General features: G+C 32.0%; 1 protein-coding gene across 1 annotated transcript in view; it reads left to right on the top strand.

The window, feature by feature from the left end:
• The window catches only part of LOC143063686 (uncharacterized), a 138280-nt gene that overhangs the window by 33449 nt on the left and 89659 nt on the right, over window positions 1–15172 (top strand). Inside the window, exons 11-21 of the mRNA XM_076236002.1 lie at window positions 1183–1251; window positions 2387–2509; window positions 3393–3479; window positions 4372–4532; window positions 5140–5272; window positions 6516–6749; window positions 7185–7382; window positions 10855–10992; window positions 11570–11780; window positions 12567–12761; window positions 13889–14103. Of these exons, the coding sequence (XP_076092117.1) occupies window positions 1183–1251; window positions 2387–2509; window positions 3393–3479; window positions 4372–4532; window positions 5140–5272; window positions 6516–6749; window positions 7185–7382; window positions 10855–10992; window positions 11570–11780; window positions 12567–12761; window positions 13889–14103 (1764 nt within the window). The remainder of the gene's footprint in view (window positions 1–1182; window positions 1252–2386; window positions 2510–3392; window positions 3480–4371; window positions 4533–5139; window positions 5273–6515; window positions 6750–7184; window positions 7383–10854; window positions 10993–11569; window positions 11781–12566; window positions 12762–13888; window positions 14104–15172) is intronic.

Raw genomic sequence — 15172 nt, 5'->3', positions numbered from 1 at the left:
ACTTTGTCTCAGGAAATTTAAACTGTAAATGATACCCAAAGCGCAAGATTCATGGAAACCATTGATACAGAAAACATGACTGGATTATAGATATTGAAATACAAGCACGAACTTGTCAGATTTATGACCGTTTATTGAAATTAAAAAGTCGACTAACATATGCATTTTATTTATGCAAGCCCTTTGATTTTACCGTCTTTTTATGTTGACAAACAGCAAATGTCCCAATACACCCAAAAAGAGTCATTAAACAACAACTTTTTTTTTTATTATTAAGTTCATGTTTTACATGATAATTATATTTTCATCTTGCATATAAAGTACCAACCCTATTATTTTCAACACTCTCTGAGTTTTCGTTTTATTCTGTACTCATAATAATTGTGTTGCATACCAATGCATTTGCTTCATTTTATTGGAATACAAACCATTGTTTAGAAACCCAAATACATTTGGTGTACAATGTAGGTAGTCTAACTGAAGAGAGTATTTCTCACACGCTTTTGTTGTTAGGTTTTAAAGCCGCAATTAGATATATTTATTTAAGGATTTGAAAAATTATGTAAGATTCCTCATACTTGTGTATATAAAAAAGAAGATGTGGTATGATTGCAAATGAGACAACTATCCACAAAAGACTAAAATGACACAGACATTAACAACTATACATGTAGGTCACTGTACGGCCTTAACAATACATGATATAAGCTTATTATTACACTTGCATATATGAAGAACTCGTCACAAAACATGCAAAAGGGTTTCATATGAAATAAAATTTAAAAAATAAAATCCTCCCACCCGCCCCATTTTTTTTTTAAATTTGGATGAAAATCTACTAATTAATTTTAGTTGGCCTTAATCCATTTAAATCCCGGAGGTCATGTTTTGACATATTTGTATTAGTTCGAGATAAATAATGAATTTTGAATGCTGTTGTTTACCTTGGGACCATAAATTTAGTTCGACTCAACCGAAATTTCAACTCAACCAAAATTTTGACTCAACCGAAATTTCGACTCATCCAAGTTCGACTCATCAGGAGTCGAAATACATACATTTATATGGAACAAAGTTCGGGACCACCTGAAAACTTCGACTCATCCAACATTTCGAGTCAACCAAGTTCGAGACAACGAGAGTTAACTGTATATAATTGCAAAACGTTTTTTGTTTTTTTAGGTTGGACAGGAACTTAGATTTAAACTGAAGATTAACTTTGGTAAAGGACTGTCACCAGATTTACAGAGTGTAAGGATACATTTTCATTATATGGCTCTGATTGATGTTAAAATCACAAAATTTGACAAATATACAAATTAGAAAGAGTGAAATGATTTTAATTTGTTTTAAAAATTAAAAAAACAAAGTGCATCAGTGAGATAGCAAAGCAAAAAAAACATGAAAACATCTTGAGGTCAATATATTTTCTTCAAAGTATTGTCAACTGCTAAAATCACCTTAGTCCAGACAGGTTGTAGATAAATCTTACATCGACTTTACAATAATCTACCTTCAATACACAATTCTTATAAGAAAAATATAAGCAAAAAGGACTTATCTAAAAGAGCTTATATTAGCAATCGTTCAGAAATCAGAATGAAAACAATAATTCTTTGATATGTTGACATCTATTACCAGTAAATAACTGAATTCTAATTGTTGGTCTCTATTTTAACAGACAATAGAAGGTATTCAACAATGAAATCATACAATTGTCTTTTATAAATCATATGCAATAGGCTATTTGCCAATTCCCGTAATTGACCCTGTAATTAGAGATCTCTCTTTCAGTTGTCTCCCTTATGAGGGACATTCATTTTCATTTATAATGGAGAGCTAGCATTTACCTGTGCGTAATGTGGGTAATCTTAAAGGTTTTCAAATCTTTAAATTACATTAATTTGTTGTTAATCTAAATACTTTTTACATCAGAAATTATTTTTTATGAAAAATTAGTTAAACTGCTGATACATCACTTTCAATTCATCATACTTTGCTTTGGCAAAAGCCAATTTTGTCCAGTATGGAACCAGTCTACCATTGACAAAGGGAAGTAATTTGTTTAAAAGTGTGTAATAACAGAATCAAATCGGTAATTGGCAAATGGACTATTGGAAATGTATTTATTGATATTGTGGATTCATTATTATTTATAAGGATACCAATTTTCGTGGCTTTTGAGGGTACAGGTGAACCACGAATTTAAATTTTCATTACAAATTTTCTATAGGCTTTGTGTGCAGAGATTGGTAAAACTACAAAGTTTTCCTCAATCCACTAAAATTGATACCCACGAAAATAAATGAATCCACAGTATACAAACAAATACAGAATCATGATACAGAAAATGACATTATATTTTAGTTTTAAATCTTTATTTCAGAGCTATTGCAGGTTTAAATTTTTCCATGTAATTAACCATTATATAAGTACATCTGAGATAGTTGGTAGTAGTCCTTACTACAACTATGAGAGAGACTTTGTTATACGGTCAGTCAGACAAAAGGTAAAAGACTTTACTTCTATATTGATTATAAATAGGTTTTTCTTTAGTTGGGATCACTTCTTTCATTAAGTAAGAATCAATGAAAATGGGGTAATTCTGCTAGAAGTTTGTTTTTGTGTTCTTAAACACATTTTTATGCCCCACCTACAACAGTAGAGGGCATGATGTTTTTTATGCCCCATTATTTTATCAATGGAGTATCAAAACGTAGTTGGTAGAATGGGTTGCTCATTTTCACCATATCTTTCCATGTTTTCTGCTGTTTATGTTCAGGTCTTTATGTTTTTGAATTATACTGATATTTATGCAAAATATTCTTAGCTTGAAAACGTGTTTGTTTGAAAATAATCATCTGAAAAATTAGCTTAAAGGGTGTTTGAACTTTCCTGATGTTTTGTCAAGGGTGACACATATTCGCCTTTTTACACATCTATTTAAAACCAAATAACTGCAGCTTTAAACAATAGTTATTAAATAATTTCATCAAAGATGAATAGTAGACATTTCAAAGGTGTAAAGAACTGAAATTTAGGGCAATCAGTCATAGATTTACTATGAAATACTTCTTTGAAATCGTGTTTTTCATTCAGAAAATTGGCCGAAAATAGTTGTCAGTTTAAAAAATAATCATATTTGTTATAAAAATATAATTTACCGGCATATTTTGTCCATTTCAGCCATCCTTTGAAGTTTTTACACGTCAAAATAAAACGGCGAAATTGTGTCCCTGGTGAATATGTGCGCCCCACTCTACTCTATTGGAACTAGATAACATTTCCCTTCATCACTCAAAAACAACTTGATTGGTGTTAAACCATTATTCTGTCATATTATACACTACATATATTATAATGAAGTATTTTACTGAATCCTATTTTTTCAGGTTATAAAATATTTTGAGGCGTCCTCCTTGATTATTGAAGTATGGGGGAGGGACAGAAAGGATGGAAAAATGTCCTCTGATTCACAGGTAAGATAAACAAGTGAAATACTATGGAATTTGTTATATTTACCCTTGTCTTAGAAAATGTTATAAAAATAATGCATACTATTATTTACTTCAGAAATAAGTGCAAATTTGTTGCACATTCATTATTTATTCATTTTAAAAATAAAAGGTCAGGTTAAGTTTTTTGGATGAGGTCAATTCAAGATTAGTTAAATGTGAAGGTCTGGTAGATTAATTGGTTGTGTGGATTATTTGTCAATCTAATTGTCAATTTGTTGTATGACCTTTATCTTATTTAATGTTCTAATGGTCAAACTACGTTTTTTAAGGTCAGATTCTTAGTATTTATACATAATAAGTAGGAATGACAGTTCTTTGTTGTATCAAATACTTGAGTGCTCTGATAACTTGAGTATAGTCTTGTACTCAGCATGCTGAGTAACTTGTCACCATCCCTGATAATACATGTAGGTCAAAATAGGTAGATAGTTTAGAGGAGTTTACATACCTTCAACATTTTCATATGACACTGAATGACTTAAATTTTCCTATTCAGTGGTGGTCAGATTTCTAGGTAACTATTTACATGATGGGTTAACGATAATATTTTGATTGGTTGGGGTGAGAATTTGTTTGTATGTCGTGACCTTGACTGAATTTATTATATTAATATATAGGTGGGTTAGATTTTATGTAATGTCTGTTTCAGAGTAACTTATGTCATTAATGTTTGGTATGTGGTTTAGTTAAGACACTGACTGCCCTTTTTTCTCACAAACCAGGGTTTAATTAACTTCAATCACTGTGCCTTGCTGGTAAGTTATTATTTCAATTCTGTTGTTGATATTAAGTTTTTCTTTCTGTAAATTTCTTTGTATTCTAAGATTTTTTTCAAATTCAACAATCTTTTTAGGAAACCAGTATGACAGAACCTCAGTCTGTATACAAAGGATGTGAGTTTATCATTCTGGAAACAGGGAACAAACCAGAAGGGCTAGACCGAGTTAAAATAAAGGCAGACGATTTTAGCAGAACTTTGAAACAGATCAATGATTGTATTGTTCAACATGAGCAGTAAGTTGTGATTCATATTACCTAGACTTTCAGTAGACCAAGAATCAACTTCTTGTTGAATTTGGAAATATAACACTTTATAATTTTAATACCTTTTTAGCTCACCTGGCCCGCAGGCGTGGCTTAGTTTAACATAGGACCCTTTAGAAAAATACATACAAATTTCATATTTTAGAGAACCACTGAATTGAATGAAACCAAACATAGCATAAATGTTCCTTTCCTAATGAGGTGCTGGCCAAGTGTCGTTACTTTTTAGCCAGACTTTATCTTTTTTTATATGATTCTAAAAACCCAAGTAGAATCAGGTTATTAAATTTTACCTGTAAATCAAAGAACATGCATAATTATAAGGCTTCACTTGCCAGCTTGGGTGTCAAACATACTAGTAATCAACGATTTTTACATCAGGCTAACTCAGAATACTTAAAAGCAACTTTAAAATTTCTTTAAAGAACACACTTACCAATTTGAATATTTCAAATTAAACTTCGCAAGTAGTGTGGAAGATTGTAAAATGACCATATAGAGGTAATTCCATCTATTGAAAAAACCTTTTTTCTATGTTACATTATCTTTTATAAAATGCAATTATCTTTTTTTATAGAAACCTCCAGTACTTAGATCTTCATGGTCAGAGAGTATATTCTTCACTTTATGAAATGAAGGAGAAAATTGAAGAATTCTGCAGACATATTGACACTATTCATTATATGTCTACAGACATAACAACCATTCAGGTAAAACTAATCTGCTAATAAGAAAACAATTTGTAATTTAATTATTTACATCCCCAATGTTTTCTCTTTACTTTTTATGTTTAAAAATTCTTTATATTTGATTTCTGTTTAGGCTATGGTTAATAAGCACTGAATCACAACAATTGATATTTCAGCAGGAGGTGAGAATTAAGGTACCTTGAAGCCTGTAGTTTTATAACCTTTTTTTTTTCTTTATCTAGTTGAGTATATTGTATTGTATTTGATTAAGTAAAGCTTAGATATTTTATTCAATATTTGATCTGAACTTGTCCAAGTTTGCATATTTTAAACTAAGAGTATTTTTATTTCACATCTCAAAGCATAGAAGTTACTACAAAATCTGTACATATGAATGCATCGAGATGTAGATATATTTCAATGAGACAGCAACTTGACTACGGAAATAACCATAAAGGACATCTAGAGAGCAGCAAAGTCTTTAACAATAGACAAGTTTCTATAAAATATATCTGGATAGCCCTAGTCTATAAAAGTGGTGAATAAATTTTACAGAAACAATTGAAGATCTGCAATCAACTTCAATTTTTTTAAATAGCAACTTTCATTACTAGAGGACATAAGAAACATTCACATAATTATACCCCTGCTTTAAAAAATGTGGGGGTATACTGTTTTACTTCTGTCTGTCCATCAGTTCTATCATCCGTCCCATGAATATTTATGTCGCATTTTTTATCAGGAACTACATTACAAGGATTTCTGAAATTTGGTTTCAGGGTTTATAGAAGTCAGCTATATTGTGTGATGTGTTTGCAGATTCATTACTCATCAAATTCCTATTTTCCAAACACTTGCATCATTTTAAACATGCCATCCAAGTTGAAAATTTTCGTCACATTTTTCTCTGGAACAACATTACAAGGAGTTCTGAAATTTAGTTTCAGGGTCTTTATAAGTCTGCTAAACCATGTATTTTCAGATGTGTAACTTAACAACTTCCTGTTTACTGTCTGGTATTTGGGCGGGCTATCATCAGTGACAGTAGCTAAGAGTTTCTCTTGCTTTAAACTCCTCATTCACAGTCAGCGGTCTTATATTTTCTCAGACCGCCTGTTTATTTTTATCTGCGACTTCCCTTCTCTCCTTATCAAGCCTTTTACTAGTTGACATTAGGTGATTCAGACCTGTTTAGTCATGTTTTTATCTGACATTACCTATAACATGTTTTTTTTTTATATGAAGTGCATTTTTTCACTTGCAGGGAGCTAAAATCCTGGTAGACAAAATGATAGACATAATGGAAAACAACAAATATCATCAAGAAATCAAGTATAGCATTCCACAGAAAAACAAAAGGATTTTAAATATCGTTCTAGATATTATTAAAGCAGACAAAATTGTGGAATTTGGCTCTGGTGCTTTTAGTTCTGATGAAAGAAACCTGAAAATTCCTGGTCTAGAAATTTTTGAGCTTGCGAAAACATTACACGAACAGGTATAGTAAACAAACGTTGGTAGTTACTTTCTATTTTATACAAGATAAGAAAGTAAATATTGTTGATTTGTGTATATGAATCAGATGATATATGGGATGTCATGATTGAGAACTCTATCAGTGGTCAAGTTCTGAAGTACCAGAACTCAAGTATTTCTGTAAATTGGATTTTCATTAAAAAAAAAGGTTAATCAGAAAGGGTGGATAAAAGCTCCTTTTGAGCATGATCATTTAAAAAAAAAAATCTTTTTGACATATTATGTATTCATGTTGTTTTTCTGTTACTTGATCAGTTTTCAGTGTATCATCAATGTCTTCCATAACTTTTTTTACTTCCTGTTTAATTGTACAGACATTTATTATCATAATATTTTCTGCAAAAAAATATTTATTAAAAAAGATGGATCTTTTACTATTTTTTTTATTATCTTTTAGGGCAAAATTGGTTTTATTGCCATAGGTTCAAAGACTGTGTTTGCAGATATTGAGTATTTGGAAGCTATGATGTTAAAGCTGACAGAAAAATCAAATATGCAGTCATGCAAACAATTATCTACGTCTGTTGGTGATTCAACAAAAGTGTGGACATCAAATACAGCTGAAAGTCATTTTTTAGGGGAAAATAAAGAAAAGGTATGATAATTACTCATGCTCACAGTTTTTATAAATCAATAAAAATTCAGTCTTTGCTTGTTTAGCATATCTATTGTCATATGGAAAAGAAGAAGTTCCAAGATGAAGAAATATTCTATATTATTTCTACTTGAACAAATGTTATAATATTTGTTCCCTACAGAATAAAGGGTATGGAATATTTGTTCCATCAGGAACAGATTACACAGCATTGTTTACAACTATGAACTTATGACTTTCTTGTAGGAAAATAATGGACCTTTCAATATATACTAAACAAGGTAGGCATGTTGAATTAATAGTTCTAAAAATCATCTTGGAAATTTTCACATAATCTCGATAACATATTACTATTGTACACCTGTTATTTTATTGTTTATCAGAATTTTTATGCCCAACCTAGGGGCATTATATTTTCCGGTCTGTGTGTCTGTCTGTCCTGCTTCAGATGTAAGCTTTTGGTCAAGGTAGTTTTTGATATAGTTGAAGTCAAATCAACTAGAAACTTAGTACACATGTTCACTATGATATGATCTTTATAATTTTAATGGCAAACTAGAGTTCGACCCTTATTTCATGGCCCACTGAACATAGAAAATGATAGTGCTAGTGGGGCATCCATGTAATATGGACACATTCTTGTTATAAGGATATTGAGTTGATGGTGGATCTTGATTTCAAACTTTTTACTATAACACACCCGCAAAATCGCGGGCATATACAGCTTGTGAACTATTGTAGAATGATTTTTTGTAAAAGATATTATGTATGGAGAATTTCATAAAAGGTATCAAAAGCCTTATTAACATACCAATGGTAGGATAAGAATCATGTATAAATGACTAAGACCGACTTAGACTTATTTGAGGGGTGGTCGGAGGGGTCCTGATCCCGAAATCCCGGCTTAAAATCATGAAATCCCGAGATGCAGAATTAAAAAAATTCATATCCAAAAATCCCGAAATCGAAAAATATATTCCCGGATTCCGTAAGGATTAATCCCCAAATCCCGAGCTTAAAAACACCCGATCCCGACGCCCCGAAAAAGGTCCTGCCTCCCTCTAATCTCTACCTTACTTTCATTTTTGGCTTATTTATTTTTCATTTTTGTTATCTATCATAAGATTGGTTGTACTTGTGTCACATGTTTTACTTATTTTAATATATATGCAACTGGCATGACCTCTTAGATAGTAAACGTTAACATTTCAAAGAAAACAGTAGACAGAATACAGAGAGTCTCTATATATTAAAGTAGTATAATCGTAGTTTACATGTAGATAAACGCGAAAAATAATTGTCCTCTATAAAGAGGTATAATAGTTGTGGTTCTTGCGATCTAAAAACCATGATATTGAGAACGCTCTGATAGGCTTATTTATTTTTCATTTTTGTTATCTATCATACGATTGGTTGTATTTGTTCATGTTTTAAACCGGAAGTCTGATGACGGAATCATATCCGGACTCCTTTTTTGTCGTTTTTTGTCGAGCCTGCAACTTTTGTTGCAGAAAGCTCGACATAGGGATAGTGATCCGGTGGCGGCTACGGTGGCGGCGGCGTTAGCTAACTTCTTAAAAGCTTTATATTTTAGAAGGTGGAAGACCTGGATGCTTCATACTTTGTATATAGATGCCTCATGTTACGAAGTTTCCGTCAGTCACATGTCCAATGACCTTGACCTCATTTTCATGGTTCAGTGTCCACTTGAAAAAAAAGTTCAGATTTTTTGTAATGTTGAAATCTCTCTTATTATAAGTAATAGGATAACTATATTTGATATGTGCGTACCTTGCAAGATCCTCATGTCTGTCAGACAGTTTTCACTTGACCTCGACCTAATTTCATGGATCAGTGAACAAGGTTAAGTTTTGGTGGTCAAGTCCATATCTCAGATACTATAAGCAATAGGGCTAGTATATTCGGTGTATGGAAGGACTGTAAGGTGTACATGTCCAACTGGCAGGTGTCATCTGACCTTGACCTCATTTTCATGGTTCAGTGGTTATAGTTAAATTTTTGTGTTTTGGTCTGTTTTTCTCATACTATATGCAATAGGTCTACTATGTTGTATAGAATGATTGTAAGGTGTACATGTCTAGCGGGCAGATGTCATGTGACCTTGACCTCATTTTCATGGTTCAGTGGTCAAAGTTAAGTTTTTGAGTTTTGGTCTTTTTATCTCATTCTATATGCCAAAGGTCAACTATATTTGGTGAATGGAAATATTTTATGATCTTTATGTCAGTCGCACAGGTTTTATTTGACCGTGACCTCATTTTCACACTTCATTGCCCAGTGTTAAGTTTTTGTGTTTTGGTCTATTTTTCTTAAACTATAAGTAATAGGTCAACTTATATGTTGTAGAGAAGCATTTTTAGCTGTACATGTCTGCCTGGCATGGTTCATCTGACCTTGACCTCATTTTCAAGGTTCAGGTCTATGTTTAGTTATTTTGGTTAATGTTCTGTTTGTGTGATAGTTGTAATAAAGCTTAGCTTTATACTTAGGACTATCAACATAATATCAATGATTAGTAAAGAAGGCGAGACATTTCAGCGTGTGCACTCTTGTCTCCCAAAATAACTCAATCTGAATAATCATAAGAATGGATGACAAATGCGATTATGCATGTTACCTATAGGACACAGAGGCATGATTATTGATTTATTGTGGAAGGAAGAGAAGCGACACACAAAATGAGGTCTTCTCGTTTAATAGTATAGATTCCTGTTACTATCAAATGCAAATGTGAAATCATCTCTCCTCGCATAAGAGTGCATTTTAGGAGGAAGCAGGATCATATTTTTTGGCTTGCATATAGTTTTGAAGGAGTTGCTCAGTATCAAGCCATAGATGGGACAAGTTAACAAGATGTTAAAGAGATATTGGGATTTTTTGTTGGTGCTCAACAACTAAAATGGCCATAGGGATAAATATTCACATTCTTTCATGCTGGGACCTATATAGCTTACTGTACAATATAGGTTTTGCTAATTATGAAGGCTGTACATTGCTCTATAGTTCTTTTCATCTCCTGTTTTGGTCTGAAGGATGGTTGTCAATCATACCACATCTGATTTTCATATTGAAAAATCTGAAAATTGAAAACCTGTGAATTAGAAATTATGTATCCTAAAAATCCTTTAAAATTAAGTTATTGTTGTCATCTGTAAGAACAGAAAATAGATCAATTGTTGCCTTTCTTTGCTTAAATAAAACACTTTATGATCTACTTGTTGATGTTTCCATTTGTCTTAAAGACCCCATTTGTTCAAAAGACCCATCTGTCTTAAGAGACTTTCTATCTTAAAAGAGCTCATTTGTCCTAATGAACCCATCTGTCTTAGAGACCACATCTGTGTTAAGACACTGCATCTGTTGTATGATACCCTGTTTGTCTAAAAGACCCAATCTTATATTAAGAGACTCCATATGTCACCATGGATTTATTTAACTATTGTGTTTTCAGAGTCCAACAGATTTGATCATGGAAATTTTAAAGGAATATCTTGGTTTGATACAAATACCAGCATGGAGACTACAGCCTACAGATCCACAATATTTGTACACTGTCACTGCTGCACTGAGTACACCAGATTTACCATTGGTAAGTATAATTATTACACATAATGGCTATCATAAACTATACTTTGGTGAGAGCAACTTCTTACAGTGGTTTTTCATTGTTGCTCTCTAAACAATTGTCTGATTTTCTCATCTTCAAAAAAAAAGATTCCAGGAAAAGTAATGAGTCATTTGTGCAGATAGTGTTTTTATTTAAAGTTGTCAATAACTAAATTATGAAAAAAATGATAGGGAAACATGTTATTTTAACTTGACCTCAATAGTTGGCATTGCTCGTGACGAGGTGTGTTTGACCATAGTCTTAATGGAATAGGCTTGCAATTTGACGAAGGTCAGTTGAAGATCAGTTCTCGTTAGATTTCTCTGCTTCCTCTACTAATAAATAAAGGGATAAACATTTAGTATATATGCCAATACACATAATTAACACCTTTCCTATATTGCCAATAAATAAAGGGCTGTCATGATAAAGCCAAGAGCTGAAAGTGACAATATACAGCAACAATCAATTAACAATTGGCAACATAAATAAATAAAGATAAAATATGTGGTGTCACATAGATTTGAAAAGAAAAATAAGATGTTTGAATAAATTTCAGAATGATTTTTGGAGAAAAGAAGAAAAAGACAAAAATATTATTACCATGAAGAAAGTGTACAGTGTTCTCCATTCGGCTTCTTACACATTGTTGGCAGGGATACTTTCATCTTGTACAGAGTATGGTAGAACAATACTTCTTTCTGCAGATGGGGCTGTTTTTCAAATTGGATGTGTGCAGACAGCAGTTCTTAAAGAATCGGACAACGATGGTAAGGACAAAACATCTAAATAAATGAACTTGTGATTTGGACTTAACCAGAAATTGTTTATTTTTTATTTGTTTTGTTGTTAGATCCTATTTGATGCCACTGCAACTGTTAAATGAACCTTAATTTTTCTAGTTACCAGTATTCTAATACAAAAAAAAACAGTTACGTTAACTTTTAAGTCATGTTAGAGAACATATCATATTTTTTTATGTAAATAAGGCCGTAAGTTTTCTCGTTTGAATTGTTTTTCATTGTCATTTTGGGGCCTTTTATAGCTGACTATGCAGTATGGGCTTTGGTCATTGTTGAAGGCTGTATAGTGACCTATAGTTGTTAATTTCTGTGTCATTTTGGTCTCTTATGGAGGGAGAGTTGTCTCATTTGCAATCATACCACATCTTCTTTTTTATATATCATATATAGCTTGTAGTTAACCTTCAATCTCAGTAAAATTTTAAAAAACATCTTTAAGCAAATGATAATCTCTTTAAGACATTAATGAATTTTTCAAACCTCCATGGTATTTATGAAATTAACTTGAACTAAGAATTTCTGCATGAATAATATACAGTATCCAATGCATAATTTAGAACTGTTTATAATTTTTTTTCTTTTTTGCTGTTTGGTATAAATACAGCATGGAATTAAAGCTTTAATTAGACATTTATAACTTTCAAATCTTCAAATTATGAAACTTTGACAGAAGTTAGTTATGGTAGAGTGAAAAATTATAAAAAGATGAAAAGGAAAAAAACAAAAATAAGCAATAACTTTATTTATTTCCAGGAAAGCTGCAGATATCAGTTGAATCCAGATGTTATTTTCCTGAAGTTAAATCAGAACCAGTAAACGCTGATACAGAATTTTATACTAAAGAGTATACTTGGAACATTTTCTGTCTGTATACAGATATTATAGACAAGGTCTTGAAACAGTCACTGGTAGTGTATACTCTGTGGAGTCATATTCCACAAGAGTTTGGTGAGTACATGTAATTTTACATGCCCTGATAGCCAACGGTAAAAAATAAAGATAATCAAGTGTTGGTCTCATTATTTTACTGAGCTCAATCAATATATATTCAAGAATAACTTTAATGTCCACAATATGTTTGATCCATATAATTTCCATTACCAGAAATACTATTTTACTATACACTGATTTCTCACGTCATTCAAACTATGGCTGTGTTTGGATAGACACCTGAGGTCACCTATGGTTATCAAAATATCATACAGGGTACCCATAGTATCCTCAAAAATATATGTTAGAAACATACCTGCCAACTTTTCAAAATACCCATGGGGGTTTTACATGCAAGATGGCTCTTATAGTCCTATAAAACCTTCAATGGGCCTTCAGATACATTTTAATGTGTTTATTTTTTGCTTCTTCATACTTTAACAAGCCCATTGCCATTGTAAAATTAATGTTTTGTTTAAAATTATGGACAAAATTGCTCTTTCAAAATTTTCATTTGGAAGCCTCCATGGGGGAAATCACCCTCAAATAGTGACAGTTGGCAGGCATGTAGAAATGATATTCCAATACTTTATTGTAAGTCATCAGGTTCATTGACTTCTGTTACATGTAAAATTTACCCCCTTGCCCATTCTCCTTCCCCTAAAAAATAGTGCATTTTTTTTAAATCTTTAGTTCCCTGTTAAATTTTTCTGTGCATTAGTCCTGCCTGATAAATTTTGAGTTAAGGTAGTAAACCATGAAGTTTTTATCATATCAAGTTAGTTCCTCTGTTGGTTATGAACTTAAAAAATATTTTAAATTTGGTTTATGAACTATTTTTTTTTTCATTTACTAAGCATAGAAATGTGTTAGTGTTAGCAGTTTTGTCTATTTGACAGTGAATGTGTCAGGTTTTTTTTTCTATTTAACAATGAATGTGTTAGTTTTTTTCTTTTTTATAGTGAATGTGTCAGATTTTTTTCTTTTTTATAGTGAATGTGTCAGACTTTTTTCTATATGACATTTAATGTGTCAGTTTTTTTCTATTTGATATAGAATGTGTCAGTTTTTTTCTATTTAGCAATGAATTTGTCAGTTTTTTTCTATTTAACAATGAATGTGTCAGTTTTTTTTCTATCTTTTAGTAAATGTGTCAGTTGGTTGCAGCCATTCCTGGGGACCTAACTTTATTAGGCCACGACAGACAGTTTGTACACTATGTAATAAATGTACTGACAAAGGCAGGAAGTGTCAATATAATGGAATGATTGGAGATTATTTACGGGAATGTTTATGCAAGGCAGACCTATCTGGATGTGCAAGTTGTGGAATATGTGTCCAATGTGTAGAAAGACTCTGGGTAAATCATAGTTTATTTTTTTATCTTAATGGAAACTTTTAACATATTGTTCATCATATAAGTATTTTGGCACATCAAATAAATATCTTTGCACATCATATAAGGATAGTTACACATCATATAGTCTTTGTTAGCTCACCTGGCCTAAAAGGTCAAGTGAGCTTTTCACTTGGCGTCTGTTGTTCATCCTCCATTTCCATGGTAGTACTTCATTTGCTACAGCGGCTTTACCGGGGTTAGCCCGGTCGACGCTTCCAGTATAGATACAGTCGCTTCATTTGCTGTAAAATCAGCCGCCGGCACAAATAGGCATACACCGGTCTTGCCGGTCTTCACTCACTGGCATGCAATCAGCCGGTCATAAAAGTATGGTGGGAAGTGTAATTTTAGATAAATTGTCGGAATTTGAAAGGTGAAGTTTTAATTTTTTTCAATCAGACTATATTATATGATACTGCATTGGTCAACTTTGACGATTATAAATTGCCCTGCTATATTTTATTTTCAAGTTTATAAAATTTATGTCAGAGAAACGTTTTTATGATGAATAAGGGCTAAGAAAAAAAGATTGCATTTTAAAAATATATATTTATATTGTTAACAGGTTCATTTTTTATATTCCCTAGCTTAGAGAGCAAAACAGTATAAATTTGAACTTATGTCGCCTTCTTTATATCAGCGGTTCCACTCGTTTTATTTTCAGCCATATTTCACCCTGTCACGTGATAGGGCAAACCAGGCATAGCCCAACCTAGAACAAATGAAGCAGCCCCCATATGTCATTGTCTTTTTATGAAAATCTTCTCTAAAACTACTGGGACAAATTTAACCAAACTTGACCACTTGTTAAAAAAAAAAACCTTCCTGCCAACCAAGATGGCTGAAATGGCTAAAAGTAGATAGGAGGGGTAAATTGCAAAGTTTGACAATTATAAATGTTGAAAACCACTATAAATAGGTGTTGTTTAATTTTCTATTCTATTGCATTATTCAAACATTTATGGATTTCACTAGTCAAATGGGGACTCACTCATTGGATTTGATGGTAAGTTGTAGGGAAACAAAAAAA

This window comes from Mytilus galloprovincialis, chromosome 2 (assembly GCF_965363235.1).
Source record: "Mytilus galloprovincialis chromosome 2, xbMytGall1.hap1.1, whole genome shotgun sequence".
In the NCBI taxonomy this organism is placed as follows: Eukaryota; Metazoa; Mollusca; class Bivalvia; order Mytilida; family Mytilidae; genus Mytilus; species Mytilus galloprovincialis.
Note: the sequence above shows the minus strand (reverse complement) of the source record. Positions and strands in the feature narration are given on the sequence as shown.